This window comes from Gigantopelta aegis, chromosome 3 (assembly GCF_016097555.1).
Source record: "Gigantopelta aegis isolate Gae_Host chromosome 3, Gae_host_genome, whole genome shotgun sequence".
Taxonomy (NCBI): domain Eukaryota; kingdom Metazoa; phylum Mollusca; class Gastropoda; order Neomphalida; family Peltospiridae; genus Gigantopelta; species Gigantopelta aegis.
In genome coordinates, this window is record NC_054701.1 from 81,556,392 (window position 1) to 81,580,935 (window position 24,544).

Consider the following 24,544-nt stretch of genomic DNA (forward strand, 5'->3'; position numbering starts at 1 on the left):
CACGCACGCACGCACACACTGAATACCGGTAGCTATTAAAGGTAAAACTAACAATTTGTAGGGTCCACCCCAGGAAAACATGACAACAGGTGAATAATCCCAATAATTCAAAACCTTTTAAAGTACATGTAATTCTAACCGATTGTATAATTGAACATTTATTGTTTGATGCAAACCAATTTTAAATGATGATCGATCGTAAAATTCTAACCGATTTCTTTAGACAGAACAGCACATACCACAATCTTTCATATACTAAAAGGAAATAACCCAACAAGACCATCAAAGGTATGTCACAATCCTTTAACAGGCCTCTGAAAACTGCAATCTCCAATGATTTCATGTGTTGCACAGACAAATCTAATTTTATGTGGACAAAATGGGTCATCCAAACTGATAAATGTGTTATGCACATTTTCAATTCCCAGAGGCCTGTTTTAGGTGAGCACTCCACCAGAGGAAAAGATGCTTCATATGTGTAGGCTACTAATTTGTATAATGAATACGGCAACTTGTTTAAAAATTACCTATTTCTTCTTTTTCTCTCTGTTATATATAACAGTGAAACACAGTATATAGGTGAATATAAATGATGCACAGAAGAAAAGTATACAGCTAAATAACCATATAACCAAAAGATAATTAATACACTGAATGTTCTGTTCATTTTAATTATGGTAACATGGAGTAAGACATATGGTTATGGATCACACAGATATTGAGAGCTGAAACCCGCTGTCGCCACACAATGGAATACTCTTTCGAAATAGAACCAAGGGATCTTTTATATGCACCATCCCACGGATAGGATAGTACATACCACAGCTAACGCGTTGCCAATAAAACTAAATTTGCGACAGTAAAACCACCGATATACGTCCGCAAATCGAAAAACACAGTAGGGTTATCCCCTAATTTTTACTAAATAAGATTTTCCATTTATGTTCATTAATGTAAAGTATTTGTCACTTGATTTTACTGTACCGGTACAAAACCCACAGGGATGTTTGGCAAATACACTGATGACCAGTAAAGTAAAAAAAATGTTTCTTTTGTTTAACTACACCACTAGAGCACACTGATTTTATTAATCATCAGCTATTAGTAGCAAGCGATCTTTCACATGCACCATCTCACAGAAGGGGTAACACATACCACAGCCGTAGATATACCAGTTGTGGTGCACTGGCTGGAACAAGAAATATTCCAATGGGCCTACTGAAAGGGATTGATCCCAGACCAACCACGCTTCAAGCGAGTGCTTTACCACTGGGCTGCGTCCCGCCACTGATGATGAGTAAGGGATGGAAGTGGATGTAAATTATTCAATACAAGTCCCTGTGGTACTATACCAACTCATGTCTGACGCTTGTGCATCAAACAGACTGGAAAATATTTACCAGAAATATATTGAATTTTTATGTTCACTTTGTGTACAAGGCAGGTCATAGCATAACGAACCAGTTTTTCCAAACGTTACTACATGTACCACAACACCATTTTGATAAATGTTGCATAACAGTGTATGGAAAATATCTTGTGGACAGGATCTTCCTTTTAAATTCAGTGTTGTGTGAAAATAGCATGGTATGCACCATACGAGTTTCCCAGGAATATACAGGGTAATGTAGCTCTGTGATTAAACTTCAAGTGCAATAGGAAGCAGGATCGACTGTCTTTTATGGACTGGATTCCCCCCCCCCCCCCATCTCAATTAACGGAAACATATTTTATTGCTTTTTAAAGAACAAATTTATTAGGCACACGTTATACACGTTATTCTCCATAACTAGGCCTTCTCCACAGCTAGGCCTTCTCCATAGCTAGGCTAGGCTTTCTCCACAGCTAGGCCTTCTCCACAGCTAGGCCTTCTCCATAACTAGACCTTCTCCACAGCCAGGCCTTCTCCATAGCTAGGCTAGACCTTCTCCACAGCTAGGCCTTCTCCACAGTCAGGCCTTCTCCACAGCCAGGCCTTCTCCACAGCCAGGCCTTCTCAACAGCCAGGCCTTCTCCACAACAAGGCCTTCTCCACAGCCAGGCCTTCTCCACAGCGAGGCCTTCTCCACAGCTAGGCCTTCTCCACAACGAGGCCTTCTCCACAGCGAGGCCTTCTCCACAGCCAGGCCTTCTCCACAGCCAGGCCTTCTCCACAGCCACACCTTTTCCACAACTAGGCCTTCCCTAGAACTAGGCCTTCTCCATAACCAGGCCCTCTCAATTAAGGCCCCAAGACTTTTAAGAATTTTTAAATGAAAGAAATCTTTGTTTAATGACACCTCAGCACTTTTTAAGCCATATTTTTATATAGCTACTGGGTAATCTAACATCAGTGTTATCTCTTTACAATGAATTAGAGATATTTAAAATGTTTGAAGTTTGTTTTGTTTAACAACACCCCTAGAGTACATCAATTAATTAGTCATGGGCTATTGGATATCAAACATTTGGTAATTCTGACACATACTCATCAGAGGACACCACCTACATTTTTCCTTATGCAGCAAGGGATTTTTATATGCACTTGCTCACAGACAGGAAAGCACATACCATGGCCATTGACCAGTTGTGGTGCACTGGTTGGAATGAGAAAAAATAGTACATCAAAGGCTGTCGCATAAGGAGAAGATACACATAAAAGGTGACAGTCCTTTGCACTTTTTAAATTGAGTAGCCTGTGTGGGGTGCCAACACCCACCCCCACACACCCACCCTCCTTCCCTCCCCTTCTTTCTCTGTGTCTCTGTCTGTCTGTGTTTCTCTCTCTCTCGTGTTCTCCCACTATCCCTCCCCCCCCCCCTGCGCTCTCTCTCTCTCTCTCAACCAAGTGATAGACAACAAAATGCCACAGTTTAAAAGTGTTAAAGTGCCGTAAAACATCTATTCCTTTCCCAAAATGTATTTCCACACCATGCTTTACATAAAACTATATGAAAGATATATGATTGATAAGAAATGTTCATCACTAAATTGATGTAAAATATAAAATGCCAATTTAAAAACCCCCACTTATAAGTTATATTTATAAAATTCAGTAAAGGAATATTTAAATTTGCTATCTTTAAAAACAACAAATCTTAATATATGCCCATGAAACAGAACTACGAGAATATAAAACAGTGGCTATTAAAATCTGACCAGCAGTGCATAAATCCACGCAACCAGTTATGTGAGCCAAATTAAAAATACGCACGTCTACATGAGTGCACACGTACAACAGGTAGATAAAAAAAAAAATTACCAACTTGAATGTCACCAATTCAGCAGCAGTGATTTGAAATAGAGCAGAGCAAAACGAGACAAGGTGTTATAATAGGAGAGGAAAATAGATGAATAGTTTAAAAACAGTAAACAAATTATTCAAGTAAATTGAAAATGGCAGGAGCCCTTGTCAGTGTATTGTAGCATATAATTAAGCAGTAGGTCTTTATTCGTAACTTATTTATTCTTATTTTCGCTCTTATGTCCAATTAAAGTTCATGCATGCTGTCCTGGACATATACCTCAACTATCTGGACCCTCTGGGTTAGTGTTAGTTGTCAGTAATTAGTGAGAGAACAGTTGGAGTAGTGGCCATAAATCTACCCACTAAGTTGTTTTAAAAAAACTTACTCTGGCCAGTAGCAGGATGCGAACCCAGTACCTACCAGCATTAAGTCTGATGGCTTACCCTCTACACTACTGAGGCAACGGGTTTGAAAAGATCAAGCTTAAATATTGCCTTATATACTCTAATAAGGAACCGGACAAAAGAATACCGTTCCGAATACACAAATGCAATGCACCCGGGGGAAGCTGAACAAAAGAATATCGGCCTCCCCCACCCAAACCCCTAATACTTGCTGCTGGTAATAACTTGGTACTTGGTGATGCCTCGACCAGAAGCGGTCAGGCCCTTTATAAGAGCCCTATGGGCAACCTAGGGAGACACCACAGCATCGTAAAGGTCTAAAATTAACGAGCTACTCTCGATTCACTAATATCAAAACCTATGTTAGCTCGGCCATTTACCTTTCAACCGACCGTTCAAAATTGCGCCAAATTCCCTCAAGCAAAATTGCGCACCCTTTTCTCTTTGGCATTTAACTGCTCCATTCAAATTCTATAGCACCACCACCACACCCACCCGCCTGCTAACGATTTGATCGGGCTGCTGGTGCTCCCTTGCACCTGCCAGTGCAGGCGGTCCCTCCTCTCACCTCCCCCCACCTTTCCTGTCATGGACGGAGTGTGCACGTAAAACCCTTTGACATGACATGACATTGCCTTATATATAGACTTTGCACTAATTTCATAGGCAAACAGGCTTTCATTTTTGTAGAAGGTGTGGGGGTGAGGGCAGGCTGATTTTTGCCTGAATCTGGATAACAACATTTATTCATATTAGCAGGGACCGGCCTCGGTGGCGTCGTGGTTAGGCCATCGGTCTACAGGCTGGTAGGTACTGAGTTCAGATCCCAGTCGAGGCATGGGATTTTTAATCCAGATACCAACTCCAAACCCTGAGTGAGTGCTCCGCAAGACTCAATGGGTAGGTGTAAACCACTTGCACCGACCAGTGATCCATAACTGGTTCAACAAAGGCAATGGTTTGTGCTATCCTGCTTGTGGGAAGCACAAATAAAAGATCCCTTGCTGCTAATCGGAACGTAGTGGCGACAGCGGGTTTCCTCTCAAACTCTGTGTGGTCCTTAACCATATGTCTGATGCCATATAAATGTGTTGAGTGCGTCGTTAAATAAAACATTTCTTTCTTTCTTTTTTTCATATTAGCATTACTACCAAACAACTATATACTACAGGGTTGCAAACAAATCACTAAGCACCTTTCCATGCATTACAACTAATATTGTGGGTAGAATGATGGAAATACACGTTGAAGAGGTTTCAAGCCAGCTAAATTTTCCCGAATATCTTTATCGTTTTTTGCACAAATTCAAGGATTTGCTCTAGGACTGGGGGGCAGTTGTCCCTCCTGACCCCCCACCCCACCCCATTATCTTGTATGCTTATGATACATTTTACATACGACTCCAACCCCACACCCTCACGTGTAAGAAAAATAAATGTTTTATTTAGTTGCTGGCAACAGGTGTTAAAAATATGTGACAGACACAAACATGACAGTATACATCAAACATGGTAGCAGTCAAGTGTGGTATTGAGCATAAATCACATGGAAATTATGGGCATAAAACACTATAACAGGTGTCAAGCAGAATATTTTATAAGAGTCATCAAACGTAAGGCGACACTAACACATTAATTAAACAGCTAAAACCTATTTACGGCCCTATAGCGACTGTAGTTATAAACTAATGACATGTATAATCAGGGATGTGACAACCATAAAAAAATAAAAGCTGAAATGATCTTCAAAAAGCTGAAAACTCTATACCAAAGTTAATTTGCCATGGGATCAACCACTGCCCATGCCAGAAATGGGATCATTGGACCCATGGTTATCCTGAGGTTGACATTAGGATTTGGCAAATTATAGGGCAAGGCCATCTGGTCCCTTCTCCCACCTACCCCAACCCCTTTCCTGTCCTGGACGGAGCCGACCAAGGCCGGTACCTGTGTGCACGACAGGCGTGCGCTGCAACAGCTTGCTCTGAATGTGCACGTAAAAAACCCTCGGACTTGACCTGAACTGCTTAGACTAATTGTGAGTATAATGGTTAATTAGTAACATGCAAAGAAGGCATGGCCAGTTTGGCCATGAGACTGTTTAATATTCAGGGCATTGGGGGCATATCACTAGGTCACTGTGACAATTTGCTGTGCATGAGTGTAATCACTAAGTACAAGTACACCAATAACTAATCATGTTCTTGTATTCATGGTGCATGTGTACGAAATCTGGTTGATGTAGCACCGGAAGTTTAAGAAATAGAACTACTTAAAGCGATCATCAATACAGATGGCTGTCATCAAAGATGAAATAAAAGCATACCGATAATACTATCAAATGAAGACTGAGTTGACAAAACTTTAGCACTTTGTTTAATCAGTAGTATTCAAGGACATCTCAGAACATTGTTTAATCAGTAGTATTCAAGGACACCTCAGAACATTGTTTAATCAGTAGTATTCAAGGACACCTCAGAACATTGTTTAATCAGTAGTATTCAAGGACACCTCAGAACATTGTTTAATCAGTAGTATTCAAGGACACCCCAGCACATTGTTTAATCAGTATTATTCCATGACACCCCAGCACATTGTTTAATCACTAATATTTAATAACACCCCAGCACATTGTTTAATCACTAGTACGTATTCAATAACACCCTAGCACATTGTTTAATCAGTAGTATTCCATGACACCCCAGCACATCGTTTAATCAGTAGTATTCAATAACACCCCAGGACATTGTTTAATTAGTAGTACTCAATAACACCCCAGCACATTGTTTAATCAGTAGTATTCAATAACACCCCAGCACATTGTTTAATCAGTAGTATTCCATGACACCCCAGCACATTGTTTAATCAGTAGTATTCGCGGACGTATATCGGTGGTTTTACTGTCGCAAATTTAGTTTTACTGGCAACGCTAGATAAGATTTTCCATTTATGTTCATTGATGTAAAGTATTTGTCACTTGATTTTACTGTACCGGTACAAAACCCACAGGGATGTATAAATGCACTGATGACCAGTAAAGTAAAAAAAAGGATTCTTTTGTTTAACTACACCACTAGAGCACATTGATTTTATTAATGATGTCAAACATTTGGTAATTTTGACAGTCTTAGAGATGACATTTGTTTTCTATTAGTAGCAAGCGATCTTTCACATGCACCATCTCACAGAAGGGGTAACACATACCACAGCCGTAGATATACCAGTTGTGGTGCACTGGCTGGAACAAGAAATATTCCAATGGGCCTACTGAAAGGGATTGATCCCAGACCAACCACGCTTCAAGCGAGTGCTTTACCACTGGGCTGCGTCCTGCCACTGATGATGAGTAAGGGATGGAAGTGGATGTAAATTATTCAATACAAGTCCCTGTGGTACTATACCAACTCATGTCTGACGCTTGTGCATCAAACAGACTGGAAAATATTTACCAGAAATAGATTGTTTACAAGGCAGGTCATAGCATAACGAACCAGTTTTTCCAAACGTTACTACATGTACCACAACACCATAACAGTGTATGGAAAATATCTTGTGGACATGATCTTCCTTTTAAATTAAGTGTTGTGTGAAAATAGCATGGTATGCACCATATCAGTTTCCCAGGAATATATAGGGCAAGATGTAGCAGGATCGACTGTCTTTGATGGACTGGATTCCCCCCATCTCAACTGACTGAAACATATTTTATTGCTTTTTAAAGAACAAATGGATTAGGCACAAGTTATACAACTTACATGGCCTTCTCCATAACTAGGCCTTCTCCACAACTAGGCCTTCTCCATAGCTAGGCTAGGCCTTCTCCACAGCTAGGCCTTCTCCACTGCCAGGCCTTCTCCACTGCCAGGCCTTCTCCACAGCCAGGCCCTCCACAACCAGGCCCTCTCCACAGCCAGGCCCTCTCCACAGCCAGGCCCTCTACACAGCCAGGCCCTCTCCACAGCCAGGCCCTCTCCACAGCCAGGCCTTCTCCACAGCCAGGCCCTCCACAACCAGGCCCTCTCCACAGTCAGGCCCTCTCCACAGCCAGGCCCTCTCCACAGCCAGGCCTTCTCCACAACTAGGCCTATTCCATAACTAGGCCTTCTCCACAACTAGGCCTTCTCCATAACCAGGCCTTCTCAATTAAGGCCCCAAGACTTTTAAAGAATTTTTAAATGAAAGAAATCTTTGTTTAATGACACCTCAGCACTTTTTAAGCTATATTTTTATATAGCTACTGGGTAATCTAACATCAGCGTTATCTCTTTACAATGAATAGAGATATTTAAAATGTTTGAAGTTTGTTTTGTTTAGCAACACCCCTAGAGCACATCAATTAATTAGTCATGGGCTATTGGATATCAAACATTTGGTAATTCTGACACGTAGTCATCAGAGGACACCCGCTACATTTTTCCTTATGCAGCAAGGGATTTTTATATGCACTTGCCCACATACAGGAAAGCACATACCATGGCCTTTGACCAGTTGTTGTGCACTGGTTGGAATGAGAAAAAAATAGTACATCAAAGGCTGTCGCATCTATGGAGAAGATACACATAAAAGGTAACAGTCCTTTGCACTTTTTAAATTGAGTAGCCTGTGTGGGGTGGCAACATCCACCCCCACCCACCCTCCTTCCCTCCCCTTCTTTCTCTCTCTCTCTCTCTCTCTCTCTCTCTCTCTCTCTCTCTCTCTCTCTCTCTCTCTCTCTCTCTCTCTCTCTCTCTCTCTCTCTCTCTCTCAACCAAGTGATAGACAACAAAATGCCATAGTTTAAAAGTGTTAAAGTGCCGTAAAACATCTATTCCTTTCCCAAAATGTATTTCCACGCAGTGCTTTACATAAAACTATATGAGATGTTCATCACTAAATTGATGTAAAATACAACACTACACTAAAAAAAAAAACCCTCAACATTTTCTATTATGATCCTATTAGTATATTTGCCAATTTAAAAAAACAACACTTATAAGTTATATTTATAAAATTCAGTAAAGGAATATTTAAATTTGCTATGATTAAAAACAACAAATCTTAATATATGCCCATGAAACTGAACTACGAGAATATACAACAGTGGCTATTAAAATCTGACCAGCAGTGCATAAACTCACGCAACCAGTTATGTGAGCCAAATTAAAAATACACACGTCTACATAAGTGCACCCGTACAACAGGTAGATATTTTTTTTTTTTACAAACTTGAATGTCACCAATTCAGCAGCAGTGATTTGAAATAGAGCAGAGCAAAACGAGTCAAGGTGTTATAATAGGAGAGGATAATAGATGAATGGTTTAAAAGCAGTATAAAATGATTCAAGTAAATTGAAAATGGCAGGAGCCCTTGTCAGTGTATTGTAGCATATAATTAAGCAGTAGGTCTTTATTCGTAACTTATTTATTCTTATTTTCGCTCTTATGTCCAATTAAAGTTCATGCATGCTGTCCTGGGCATATACCTCAACTATCTGGACCCTCTGGGTTAGTGTTAGTTGTCAGTAATTAGTGAGAGAACAGTTGGAGTAGTGGCCATAAATCTACCCACTAAGTTGTTTAAAACAAACTTACTCTGGCCAGTAGCAGGATGCGAACCCAGTACCTACCAGCATTAAGTCTGATGGCTTACCCTCTACACTACTGAGGCAATGGGTTTGAAAGGAACAAGCTTAAATATTGCCGTATATATAGACTTTGCACTAATTTCATAGGCAAACAGGCTTTCATTTCTGTAGAAGGTGTGGGGCTGGTGGCAGGCTGATTTTTGCCTCAATCTGGATAACAACATTTATTCATATTAGCATTACTACCAAAGTGCTATACAGGGTTGCAAACAAATCACTATAAACACCTTTCCATGCATTACAACTAATATTGTGGGTAGAATGATGGAAATACACGTTGAAGAGGTTTCAGGCCAGCTCAATTTTCCTGAATATCTCTATAGTTTTTTGCACAAAATCAAGAATTTGCTCTAGGACTGAGGGGCAGTTGTCCCTCCTGACTATCCCCCCCCACCCCACCCCATTATCTTGTATGCTTATGATACATTTTACATACAACTCCAACCCCACACCCTCACGTGTAAGAAAAATAAATGTTTTATTTAGTTGCTGGCAACAGGTGTTAAAAATATGTGACAGACACAAACATGACAGTATACATCAAACATGGTAGCAGTCAAGTGTGGTATTGAGCATAAATCACATGGAAATTATAGGCATAAAACACTGCAACAGGTGTCAAGCAGAATATTTAATAAGAGTCATCAAACGTAAGGCAACACTAACACATTAATTAAACACCTAAAACCTATTTACGGCCCTAGTTATAAACTAATGACATGTATAATCAGGGATGTGACAACCATACAAAAATAAAAGCTGAAATCATCTTCAAAAAGCTAAAAACTCTATACCAAAGTTAATTCGCCATGGGATCAACCACTGCCCATGCCAGAAATGAGATCATTGGACCCATGGTTATCCTGAGGTAGACATTAGGATTTGGCAAATTATAGGGCAAGGCCATCTGGCTTAGACTAACACACACACACACACACACACACGCGCACACACGCACACACACACACACACACACACACACACACACACACACACACACACCACACCTGTTACCGACTCCGGTTGGGCTGCTGGTGCTCTCTTGCACCTGCCAGTGTAGGTGGTCCCTTCTCCCACCTACCCCAACACTGGAAGTTTAAGAAATAAAACTACTTAAAGCGATCATCAATACAGATGGCTGTCATCAAAGACGAAATAAAAGCATACCGATAATACTATCAAATGAAGATTGAGTTGACAAAACTTTAGCACTTTGTTTAATCAGTAGTATTCAAGGACATCTCAGAACATTGTTTAATCAGTAGTATTCAAGGACATCTCAGAACATTGTTTAATCACTAGTATTCAAGGACATCTCAGAACATTGTTTAATCAGTAGCATTCAAGGACATCTCAGAACATTGTTTAATCACTAGTATTCAAGGACATCTCAGAACATTGTTTAATCACTAGTATTCAAGGACACCTCAGAACATTGTTTAATCACTAGTATTCAAGGACACCTCAGAACATTGTTTAATCAGTAGCATTCAAGGACACCTCAGAACATTGTTTAATCAGTAGTATTCAAAGACACCTCAGAACATTGTTTAATCAGTAGTATTCAAGGACATCTCAGAACATTGTTTAATCACTAGTATTCAAGGACACCTCAGAACATTGTTTAATCAGTAGCATTCAAGGACACCCCAGCACATTGTTTAATCAGTAGTATTCAAGGACACCCCAGCACATTGTTTAATCACTAATATTCAATAACACCCCAGCACATTGTTTAATCACTAGTATTAAATAACACCCAGCACATTGTTTTATCACATTGTTAAATAACACCCATCACAAGTCTTTAATTACACTCTTTCAATTGGTCTTTAATAACACTGTAACACGTTTAATCTGCAGTCTTTAATAACACCCACCGGCCTTAGTGGTATCATGGTTAAGCCATCGGACATAAGGCTGGTAGGTACTGGGTTTGCAGCCCGGTATCAGCTCCCAGCCAGAGAGAATTTTAATGACTCAAAGGGTAGGTGTAAGACCACTACACCCTCTTTTCTCTCACTAACAACTAATCCACTGTCCTTAACAGACAATCCAGATAGCTCAGGTGTGTGTGCCAAGAACAGCATGCTTGAACCTTAATTGGATATAAGCCCGAAAATAAGTTGAAATGAAAATAAAATAACACCCAACACACAGTCACTGCTCAATCAGCAACTTTATAACTGGCAACTATGTCACATAGTCTAAAGAATTAAAGAGAAAACCCTTTTATATCCCCCCCACCCTCCCCAAAACAAAAAACCCCAACCTTTCCCACAGAAAGCATATGAAATATCAGCATATTTGATATACCATTCATAAAGCACTGGTCACAAGAACCCACTGTGTTTACTAGTGACATTCCCATGATTGATTATAATTGAAAATTGATCGGTTCAGCTGGAGCAAGGATGTGATGATTTATTAGAAACAGCATAAACGAACGTGTAGGAAATTGTTAACTGTAATGTGCCTCCAGTTAAAGGGAGAGTAAACTCAAACAAGAGCCTCATGTGTTGGAAAGGTGCATACCCGGACCACCAACACATACTGACACTTTATCAAATGAAAAACGCGACATCTGGTGATATGTGACATCTGGTGATATAGCTTGTGGCGAAGTGATGTCAGCTCCGTCCATCTCCTGTATGCACAGTGTAAACAAACGCTCTAATTTACGACAAGGTGCTTCACTTTCATCAGCCTGACTTGTAAAACAACATAAATGACTTGATAGTATAATAAACTATTTAACTAAATATATTTCAATTTGCATCAATAGAACGAAATGGAGTTATAGTATTTTTCTTTTTTTTTAAATCCAAAGAAAAAAAAAGCATATTATTAGCCCTATTGGTATGCTACGTTCGAGCAAAAATGACCACTCACGATACCCAAGTAATAAGTTTCTTTTCCTTGGAATGATGTAATTGGTAAGTTTTATGAGTTTCGATGGGAAAGTCTACTTAATCAAGAGTTTTACAGAATTACTTATTGTAATAAAGCAGGACAGCTGATAATGTCTATTACGATTAGAGGGGTGTCCGTGTGGTTATCACACAATACTATGTGATCTTAATAAAAGAGGCACGTCCTTTTAGTGTGTTTAGACACAGTGTCTGGGGACCGTCTAAATATACACCTGCCAATCAGGAACCACAGGTACAGGCCATGAAAAGAAAAGACCAATTAACTAAGAAAAGATTCCGATTATTATTTTAGTAAGTGGGTTAATTTATGTACAAAACATAATACAGTTATTTCAACACTTTGACAATGGTGGTTTATTTTGTATTAAAAATAATATATAATTGTTGCTGGCTTACTGGGATGGCTATTATTACAGAATATTGTGATGCTTCCGCAAAAATCTGGTATTTTTTTGTTTCTTCAGTTCAAAAACTAATTCCTGACGTGACATGTTAGGTATTACATAACCACCAGCTCACTGGGATGGTACGAAATGGCTGCGCCCGTTATATATAATAACCGTCACATTTAACCGTTTTATTAATTAACTATATGATTATATTTGTTGATATTAAGAAATAAAGTGCATTATATATCGTTGAATATGCATACCAGGTCAAATGCTTTAATTGTCCCTTCCTTTAAGATAATAGAATCAATGTGTTTGTCTTCATGTGTGCATAAAAAAAAAGAAGAAGATATTAAATTGTTATTAAAGGCAAAATTAGTCATTTATGGGGTCTAGGTCCCGGTGAACATCGCAGAAAAAAAGTCTGTTTTTGTTTAACGACACCACTAGAGCACATTGATTTATTAATAATCGGCTATTGGATGTCAAACATTTGGTAATTTTGACATATTGTCTTAGAAGGGAAGCCTGCTACATTTTTCCATTATTAGCAAGGGATCTTTCATATGCACCATCCCACAGACAGGATAGCACATACCAGTCGTGGTGCACTGGCTGGAACGAGAAATAGACCGATAGGCCCACTGATGGGGATCGATCCCACATAGACAATCAAGGGCTTTACCACAGGGCTACAACCCATCCCAGCATGGCTGTAAATACATGCATATATGGTCCATATAATCCAATTTGCTCTTATCATGTGCATATAACTGTAAGCAGTTGTGTAATTGAAAGTCGATCGGTTGGTGCAAACTAATTATCATGTATGATTGATGATGAAATTTCAACACATTCCTTCACTAGTCAGGCTTTCTACCAAAACATAATTTGAGAGTATAAAGGAAGGAAGGAAATGTTTTATTTAACGACGCACTCAATACATTTTATTTACGGTTATATGGTGTCAGACATATGGTTACGGACCATACAGATATTGAGTGGAAACCCGCTGTTGTTACTTCATGGGCTACTCTTTTCAATTAGCAGCAAGGGATCTTTTATATGTACCATCCAAACCACAGACTGTAACTGTAATTGTGCCTCCAGTTAAGACGATGGAATCAATGTATTTGTTTTCATGTGTGCATAAAGAAAAAAAGAAAGATATTAAATTGTTATTAAAGGAAAAATTAGTCATTTATGGGGTCTAGGTCCCGGTGAACATAGCAGAAAAAAAGTCTGTTTTTGTTTAACGACACCACTAGAGCACATTGATTTATTAATCATCGGTTATTGGATGTCAAATATATGGTCATTTCGACACAGTCATAGAGATGAAACCCGCTACATTTTTTCATTAGTAGCAAGGAATCTTTTATATGCACCATCCCAGACAGGATAGAACATACCACGGTCTTTGATATACCAGTCGTGGTGCACTGGCTAGAGCGAGAAATAAATTTAAACAGTAGTTCTCTTACTATCAGGGGGGGGGGATGTAGCCCAGTGTTAAAGCACTCGCTTGATGCACAGTCGGTGTGGTATCGATCCCCGTTGGTGGGCCAATTGAGCTATTTCTCGTTCCAGCCAGTACACCATGACTGGTATATCAAAGGCCGTGATATGTGCTATCCTGTCTGTGGGATAGTGCATATAAAAGATCCCTTGCTACTAATGAAAAAATGTAGCGGGTTTCCCCTCTAAGACTATATATGTAAAAATTATCAAATGTTTGACATCCAATAGCCGATGATTAATAAATCAATGTGCTCTAGTGGTGTTGTTAAACAAACTTCTTCTTACTATCATATATCTAAAAATTACAAAACTATTATCCATTAATTTCAAAGATTTTAGGGCATGTAATTTTAGCCTCCATACCCTCTGGCAGAAAGCCTGCTATTATTCACCAACGTGGATTGATCCTACAGCCAGTAACATCTCAGATGGGTACTCTAACCAATGAACTACAGGTGAGGGTGGGGTCAGTGCTACTGACCATTAAGCATGTGGACACTTTACTTTGTTAGACCACTCTCACGGTATGTTGGTGAATCTCAGTGGCATTGACTTTATGTTACTACATTTATATTTAATGTTTTATCATTTGTTGCTATCAACGGTTTTCTTGATTAAAAAACACAACAAAATATTAATCACTTATACACACTTTAAAGGAAGAAACCCGTCAGGAAATATGTATTTAAACGGGACATTATTGAAAGGGGGTGATGTCGGGTTTCTTCAAGTAGTGTGTGTATTAGTGATTAATATGTGATTTTGTTTTTATCAGGGAGCTCAAAAATGATCGATGTAAAGGTATTTAACGTCCAAACATAGGATTGTTGTTGTATTAGAGCGAAAATCTTTGATTACCATTTGGTAGGCAGCGATTATGCAGAATTTATATAGAATGGTCTCTGACAGTAAGAGAGTGTTGATAACTGTCCAGATTTCCGTCTAGCTCTGTTACTGTCAGAGTACTCGGGTTAAGTAGACACCAAACAGCTGAACCATAATAATTTAAAATGTGCTAAGATATCATTACATAGATATCCATTTCCTATCAGCTGTAAGCCTTAACCACAGTACAATCCAGGTAAATAGGGGTTCTCATCTGCATAATCAATGTGTACTCACCTGCAGACAGCCAACAGCAAACGTAACAGCCATGGCAAATCCCAGTTGAGTACTTATGACATATGGGTCGTTCCGATCATAGCCTTCTAGTGTCACATTCTCCGCTACATTTGTCCCGTTGTCAGTGTCTAGTTCTTCTCGTATTATGATACCCAGGGATGTCACCCCCTTGTCCACTACTGTCCCGATCATGAGACACACCACAGCAAATGTTCCTGACAAGAAAGAAGCAAAAATAAATAAAATAACTGTGCAAATGGTGTCACACACACACACACAAAAAAAAAAACAAACAAAACACAACAACATGTAAATAAATAAATAAGTTTGCAATTGGCCTATCCATTGTTTCCTGTTACATCTTTATTCACTACAATCCCAGCCATAAACGAAATCTGTGATCCCACAGTCAGACCATAAAATTTTAATGCAATTTTTTTACCCATTACATGGTTCATACTTTTCTACCAACTAAATTCCTTGACTTTGCATGACTTTTAATGGATTTCTCTGTGACCTTATTCAGGCATTTCAATTATGTTTTTATTGCAATCATTGACATTATCGTCTAGAAATATTACAATGTTTGCATATCAATTCTTGAGTTATTTTAAATGGGGGAGGGGAGGAGGGGGGAGAGGAACCCACATTATAAACCATTTTTATTTTTCCATGATTTTTCATGATCCAACTGGAAATTCCATTACTTTCCTGGCCTAGGAAATGACATTTACTAATTCCATGACTTTTCAGACATGCAAAATTACATTTAATACTAATTCCATGACTTTCCAGACCTGGAAAATGACATTTACTAATTCCATGACTTGCTAGAATTTCATGACCGGTAAGAAGAAAAATAACAAATTTGGTTACCCATGATTGGTCAGTTAATATACATAAATTTAAAAAAAATATTCATGATTTTATGGGCCCCAGAAAATAGTATCAAAACAAAATCCTATAAAATTAAATCTGACAAAAGTTATAAAATGTTAAACCTCCACCGAAACCTGGAAATTATCCTATGAAGCTAAAACTTGAATAACATGAAATATAATGTAATTTGTGTTCCCAACTTAAAATGAAAAGAAAGGAATTGGAAATTTCAATTGGAAAACTTTCACCGTAACCTTATTTTATGCTTGGTGTTTAATGGCATCAAGAACCTCTCCAGTAAAAACTCTAAATTTTAAAGTTTGTTTTATTTAATGACACCACTAGAGCACATTAATTTATTAATCATTGGATGTCAAACATTTAGTAATTTTGACAGTCTTAGTGAGGAAACCCACTACATTTTTTCATTAGTAGCAAGGGGTCTTTTATATGAACCATCTCACAGACAGGATAGCACATACCACAGCCTTTGATATACCAGTAGTGGTGCACTAGCTGGAACGAAAAATAGCCCAATACGCCCACCGATGGGGATTCAAATCTTAAACCGACCATGAATCAAGTGAGCGATTTACCATTGGACTATGTCCTACCCCTAAATTTTAAATAATGTAACTTGTTCAGGGAGTATTCTACACAAATTCATTTGAATATTACCTGCATTTTAACTCTTGCAATGTTTTAATATTTTAAAAACAATAAAATTATTTATAAAGTATTACTTCATTGTGTGACACTGACAATGCATTAATGTTTACAAACGTTTAATGTATTGTCTCCGTGTGGAGTCTATGGCTATTAAAGACAAATTAATGGCGGTGTATGGCATTAACTGCACCATGACTTAGGCTGATTTAGCTGTGGGTCGGTAGGTCAAGTCAACCTTACATAATATTATCTGTTGTTGTCATCTCAGTAATTATTACTGTCAAAACGCTTTGCCAATCTGTGCCAAAGATTGAAATCCTTTTGACAGATACTTCGCATTTTTATTACTTTATTTTTTAAGACATAATCTTTGCCAATTTGTTCCCTTAACCTACACCTTTTTTTTGGAGGATTTATTATTTTTATTTACCATCTAATCTTCAAATAAAACAGTTACCAGTACATTGTATTAGAAACTAGATGCAGTCTAGTGTTCCATTTTGTTAGAGCATTCTAATAGACCTCTTTCTTATTCTTATTGCGCATGCACGCTAAGAGTAATATCCCTTGCCTAATTTGACGGAATCCAGGCTGAAAACAAATTGGGGGGCATAATCGACAGTAGTCATGAGCGTCATGAATAGCTTCGTAGGAGCTGTGAATCTCTAGCGACTAACGTACTTATTTCGTATCAGATGGTATAATGGCAGCAAAAAACGGTCTACTAAAGTTTACATTGGAATGGTTTAAGACCAAACGCAGAGAAACAATAACTTACACGAAGTTTCTGGAGCCGCCTTTTAAGGGTTTTAACAAAGCAAAATTTAAATATTTATATAATAAAATGAACTTCATTGGAATGTATTTGCTACTTTTAACAATTAGAATTATAGTTATATTCACGTGGATTCCTAGTGATGTTTAATTCACCACATATATCAGTATTTAAAATTTAATGAAAATATGCCTCCTGTACCGTCTAAAAAAACCCAACAAAATCCCTACTACCTCACATAGACCTTTATCACAGCTATATTTTCACCTTATCGTTTCATTAAAAAAAAAAAAAGACAGTCATATAACTACTAATCATTGCTACATGTCTTATCTACAATTTATTTATTTTATTTACTTTTCACTATCATCTATATCAGACACATACAACTTCATTTGAAATATCTGGTATTTACTCAGTTTTAAAAAAATTCTTTATTTATCTTATTTTTATTTATTTATTTATTTTCTTTCTTTCAGTCTTTTATTTACTCTTCACTATAATTTATATCAGACACATACAACTTTATTTGAAATATTTGGTATTTACGAAGTTTTATTTATTTATTTTATTTTATTTTATTTTATTTTTACTTTTTATGTTTTTCTTGTATTTACTTTTCACTATCACATATATGAGACACATACAACTTCAAGTCTGCCGAGCATAATACGGTACATTATGCTTATTCCTATTATTTATCCATTATATATTATATTACATATATATTATATAGAAACACACGAGGGTAATAATCTCTTTATCATATAATCTCAAACTTAATACAACATACAACTGTATATATCAGTTAACCATCGATCGATATATCAAAATAAACTAGCGCAAGACGGGTTGTTTTTTTTGGGGGGGGGGGGGGGGGGGGGTTTGGTTTTCTGAACACTGGACAACTTTCAAAGTAAAGTTGCTATTGACGTGTTTTTGTTTGACGACTGTTGATGCATATGTCAATTCTGGAGTGTCACCGTAATACGTTTGCTTAAATACCATGATTAATTTACAGTTATTAAATTCTGAAAGTATGTGAGCTGAAAAATATTTATTTATTTATTTGATTGGCCTAACTCTTCTTTTTCATTCACCATTTTAATTATTTTGGTTTAAATTCAGGCTTGTCCGTCGTCCGAGGCATTATACTTCATATGTTTGCTTCTAACATTCAAACGAAGTACCTTTTGACTGTGCATAATAAACACTCTTGAGTTTATAATAAGTTTGTAGCCACATTATCAAGTTGTCGGCTAGTTTAATCTCTTATAAATAACCCTTACACATTTCTTAGGCTACATATTCTTGCTTCAAATTTAAATACACGTATCTGTATATGCAATAGGCAACAGTTACATCCGAAAGTCCGGGGCGGGGGACTGTACCCCAACTTTTAACTACTTTATATAAATCTGGTTTAAAACACACACACACACATACACACACGACTGTGTCCCTCCACTACAGATTGTGCCCCCTACCCCCAACATCGTTCGTATGGGCCTGATTCTAATATTTTATAGTAGCTCAAATTCCATATGTATCATTTAATTTTTCTTCAAAATACTGAACAAAATTTTAAATAACTGGCTAAAATGAATTCCCGACAAAAATCCACAATGTAGTTATCCATATCATGCTTTATAAATAATTAAATCACGTTAAATACGATAAATATCTGCATACATACATACACGCGTGCACACACAAACACACGTTATCATTTCAACCCATATCCGATATTTATACGAATCAGAACCGATGGTGTTAACAACAAAATAAATTTCTTTCGTGATAAGCAATAATACGCAAACGTCTCCAATAAGTATTTGTTGGATGTTTACAGACGTTTTGGGTTCCTATTGATACAATAGTTAAAGGGACAGACACTAATTTCAACCCGTGAAAATTAACACAAAGTTTAATTATAATCTATAAACTTGTAACACATTTGGATAAAATTATAATTGAGTGAAACAAGAGTTTGTGACTTTGAAATGGTGAAATACCCTCGAAAACTCTACTAAAGCTCGACTCCATAACTGAATAACTGTTACTTCTCAGACGCACGTGTGTTTTTAAAAGTATAAGAAATGCATTTTATGATATTAAAAACACAAGGATGACCAAAAACACATCGAATATACGGAAATAGATAACCTAAACAATAAAATCTAAGTAAAGTATTTCAATTATAATAAATGGCTCTAATACTCAAAATATTTCTTAGTGTTTAAAAACTAGGATATGTCTCTTTAATAGTAGAGCTAATTCACGTTCCTATTGTGTGGCTTCCCATTGTCAATGTCCCCCAATTTGTAGACAGGGCTATACGAGATCTCGAGTCAGTTCACTACTAGCGTTCACCAGTTGCCCCGCTACACGCACATGCACAGTGGAATGTGAAAGAGGTCTATTCCAGTCGAATGAAACAGTTAACAACCAATTTACTGGTAAAAAGTTTCACATTTTTCATTTCATTTTATTTACAGATATCTGAGTTTTCCAGAGCCAGAAATAAAGATTCTGAGCTAAATATGTGATTATAAAGCATGTCAGTTACATAGAGATTATTATACCATCTTGTGTGTCATACTCATTTTATCAAACGACTGTTAGGATTTTTGTATTGCCCGAGCGATAGCGAGGGTAATACATGAATCCTGACATGAGTTTCATAAAATCAGTACGACTCACACGCGAGTGCAATAATTTCTTTATTATCCATATTATTATTGTTGTTTACTTTATAAATAACAAAACCCAACTCAAAATTTTTCAGCCACAACTAGAAGGAGACGACAAAATGACATCATATTTCAAATGCACAGTCTGAGCTAGGACTGGAAAAGCAACGTCATGTTATGACGTTGCTTCCCAAAATTACGTCATTATACTTGTTATTACACATGTGCTTCGTATGATTATTATTAACTTGGTCATGTTGAACCATATGGATAATAAATTTAAATATCAAATAAGAATGTTCTGATACAAACCCAGGAATGTTGGATGTGTGTGTGTGAAATAAGTGTGCAATATTTTTTGGGAAAATTATCTTCAATAGTAAATACATTATTAATCTTTTTTGTAAAGTGGACCTAATATGGTGCTTTAAAAAACAAATGCAACAGGAGTGCTTATGTATTTGTCACCATGTGATATGTAGAGTATTTCATTGAAACTTATTAAAATATGGTTAATTTAAGGAATATTTTATTAGCCAAAGACTAAATGTTGTGGCCACTTTGTATATAAAAAGCTTTATCATCCATTAAAGGCCTTTGTAGGAGATATCGCTGGCACTGTAATTTGTGATATCTCCTGCGATATCTCTACAGGAGATATCACTTCTTATAATCTTGATTGGTCAAATTTTAATCACAAGACAATGTTTTGTTATATCACTGTGTTTGTTTCAGTGCTAAACCTATCATTAGTGACGTCATGCCACTACCGTTCTGCTAGCTAACGAGTCTACCGCTGACATTCAACCCATATTACTGACATTGTTTACAACTGTCGCAAATGAAAAGAATGATAATGGCAAGCCTCGGATTTCATACTTTTATCAACTTGTGCTGATAAATTATGATATCACAAGACAAGAGGGGAGTATCCTTTTTGCAACTGGCCAATTTGACGAGCTCTGTTTTTCATACCCCACCCCAGGTATGGCCCTTAAGTCCACAAAGAATACAATGGACAAGTAGAAGGTCAAGACAACCAGAACTACAAGACACAGTAAAATTATCTTTATAGAGCTGCAACATCAAACTGTGCATAAAAAGACATTTTCAAAAGCAATTATATGTGTCATGTATGTTTTCGTTTTGACAGCCCTAATAAAATACCTAGCAGAGCACACATAATTATTTTCAGAACAAACAATGTATCTGGCTTCTGTGACAACTGGCTCAGCTTCGTTGATTGATGGTCAACAGTACATGTACATCATAGAGAGAAAAAAACCTGGTCATGTTTCCTGTGACATATTTTTTTTTGACGTAAACACATCTCATAAGCCTGGCAGCTGGGTTGTTTTATTTTATTATTATTTTTTTTTTATTATTAAAGTTAGGGCTGTTCTAAACATTTTCACAGAGTAAATGGGTGTGGAAACCATATTTTGTTTCAGTATCCACCATCTACAGAAATGATATATAACAAGTTCTGATTTTTTTTGTTTTAGAGGATCTCGTAATTTTAAATATATATGAAATTATTAAAATAACTTTTATATTATTTTGGGCAGTGTGGTGGTTAAGTCATTGGACTTAAAAAAACGAAGGTTTGTTTTGTTAAATGACACCACTAGAGCATACTGATTAATTAATCATCACCTATTGGATGTCAAACATTTGGTAATTCTGACTTGTATTTATCAGAGGAAATCTGCTACATTTTTTGTCACCACTAGATGGGCTACTCTTTTCGATTAGCAGCAAGGGATCTTTTATATGCACTTTCCCACAGACAGAAAAGCACATACCACGGCCTTTGACCAGTTGTAGTGCATTGGTTGAAATGAGAGAGAAAATAATCAGCTGACTGAGCTAAATTCTGCACACACACCCCCCCCCCCCCCATCAGACATAAGGTTGGTAGGTACTGGGTTTGTCTCCCAGTATCAGCTCTCACCAAGAGCAAGTTTACCAACTCAATGGGTAGGTATAAGGCTACTATACCGACTTCTCTCTCACTATTTACTAGCCCACTGTCTTAGACAGACAAGCCAGATAGCTGAGGTGTGTGCCCAGGACAGCGTGCTTGAACGTTAACTGGATATAAGCACAAAAATACTCAAAACTGAAAGATTGAATGAAATGAGACTTACCAACAGACATGTGTTTTGAAGTACCAAACAAGAAGTACATCAAAACTGGGAAGAAAGAGACGTAAAGTCCGTACACTGGCGGCAGACTCGTCAAGTGGCCATATGCCATACCTGAAATATAGCAACAAACAGGTGAATGACAGGTGTGTGAATACCTGTAATATAGACATGTGAATGGCAGGTGTGTGAATACCTGTAATATAGAAACATACATTTCAACAGGTGAATGACAGGTGTGTGAATACCTGTAATATAGAAACATACACTTCAACAGGTGAATGACAGGTGTGTGAATACCTGTAACATAGAAACATACATTTCAACAGGTGAATGACAGGTGGGTGAATACCTGTAATATATACACAAAGAAACATGTTAAGCATCCCTTGTATTTTTCACAATGACTTGTCTTACGAGGTTTGGCATTGAAAGCCTGATAACATAACCTCAGAAAAACAAATGTGTTTTGCAAGAATACATCTTTGACAGTAAGAAAACATAACAAATGTATCCAGTTTTGAAATTTTAATCATGATGCTGAGAAGAATTCCAATATGCTGTATTTGAGCCCAAAACTGAGGCACAATAAGTATGGAGGTGCAGAGTCAGAAACACAAGTCAACATCATGATTGATGATGAAAAATGTAATTTGAAGTCCACAGATCACAGTCATGACACAAACCATCAATAGCGGGTAAACCCGCCACGTGCCCAGATGACAGCTTCCACACTTCGTTTCATCCCTCCAGTAAGTCGTCTGATCTACTGCCATTCTCGATGAAGAGTTGCCTCTAATTGTGCCAGAGTCTGTACAGGTGGGGTCAGTGCCTGTACTTGACAACCCAAAATGTCGCAAACATGCTCTAGCGGGTTTAGGTCAGGACCTATTGTCGTCACAGCTTCAGTTTGGAGTAAAGCTGTTACTGCTCGAGAACGATGTGGCCTAGCGTTGTCATCCATGTACGAGGTCTGGTGGCGAGTGGATGGTTGTCAAAATGCGGCACAACAACTGGTTGCAGGATGTTACGAATGTACCGATCAACATTGAGGTTGCCTTGGATGGTGACAAGATCCAGCTTACAATCATGCAACAGGCAACCCCAAACCATTACTGAACCTCCATCATACGGGGTCGTAGGTTGTATGTTCCTGGGTGTGTAGGCAGCATTTCTATGCCTCCATCTGTGACATGGATCAGGAACCGGCTTTCGTCGTACCAATGGACTCTTCACCAGGACCTCAGATTTCAACCTCTCCAGGCCAAACACCACGCTAAACGGCGTCTCTCATGATGGCGCTTGATGACCCTTCTGAGCCTTCAATCCCGCAAATTTCAGACGATTCCTCAATGTTCTGGCTGACATCTGTCTATTGGGTAATCATTGGCTCTTCAGAACAGGAGACATAGCAAAGGGTTGATGACGTATGAGCCGCAGCAGGGCCCTGTCCTCGCGCTGTGATGTCATGCGCGGTCTCCCTGCCCGTGGGAGATCCTTTACAGCATTGGTATGCCCGTGTTTTCGAATCAGTCTGCTGATTATGGTGTAATGATACCCCAGTTGACGTCCTATACTTTTAATAATACGCCATCTTTGGGCCTCTGATAACCGTCGACGTGCCATATTCAACGGTTAAACTTCAACAATGCAAGACAGTGATGTTAAATGTCAACAATTGCAGTGTATTGATACTGTATTTTGAGTAAAGCATGGGTGGCATGATGCACGTGCATGTCGTTCTGTTGTGGGACATCACAGTTGTCATTGTACTCTCCTATTATTTCGATGGAACACCATTCTTGACATATTCGTCACATAATTTGCTTCCTTTTTTTTACAAATGGGGCCATTTCAGTACTAATTATATCTAGGGGTGCTTAACTTTTTTCTTTGTGTATAGAAACATTTATTTCAACACATGAATGACAGGTGTGTGAATACCTGTAATACAGAAACATACATTTCAACAGGTGAATGACAGGTGTGTGAAAACCTGTAATATAGAAACATACATTTCAACAGGTGAATGACAGGTGTGTGAATACCTGTAATATAGAAACATACATTTCAACAGGTGAATGAAAGGTGGGTGAATACCTGTAATATAGAAACATACATTTCAACACATGAATGACAGGTGTGTGAATACCTGTAATTAT

At 37.8% G+C, this 24,544-nt stretch overlaps 1 protein-coding gene across 5 annotated transcripts in view; it reads right to left on the reverse strand.

Annotated features, from left to right (window-relative positions):
• The window catches only part of LOC121369157 (solute carrier family 26 member 6-like), a 151,425-nt gene that overhangs the window by 37,925 nt on the left and 88,956 nt on the right, over positions 1–24,544 (reverse strand). For all 5 annotated transcript variants that reach the window (XM_041494047.1, XM_041494046.1, XM_041494049.1 and 2 more), the window contains exons 3-4: positions 22,386–22,496; positions 15,220–15,434 (exon numbers count right to left, since the gene is read on the reverse strand). In XM_041494047.1, the coding sequence (XP_041349981.1) occupies positions 15,220–15,434; positions 22,386–22,496 (326 nt within the window). The remainder of the gene's footprint in view (positions 1–15,219; positions 15,435–22,385; positions 22,497–24,544) is intronic.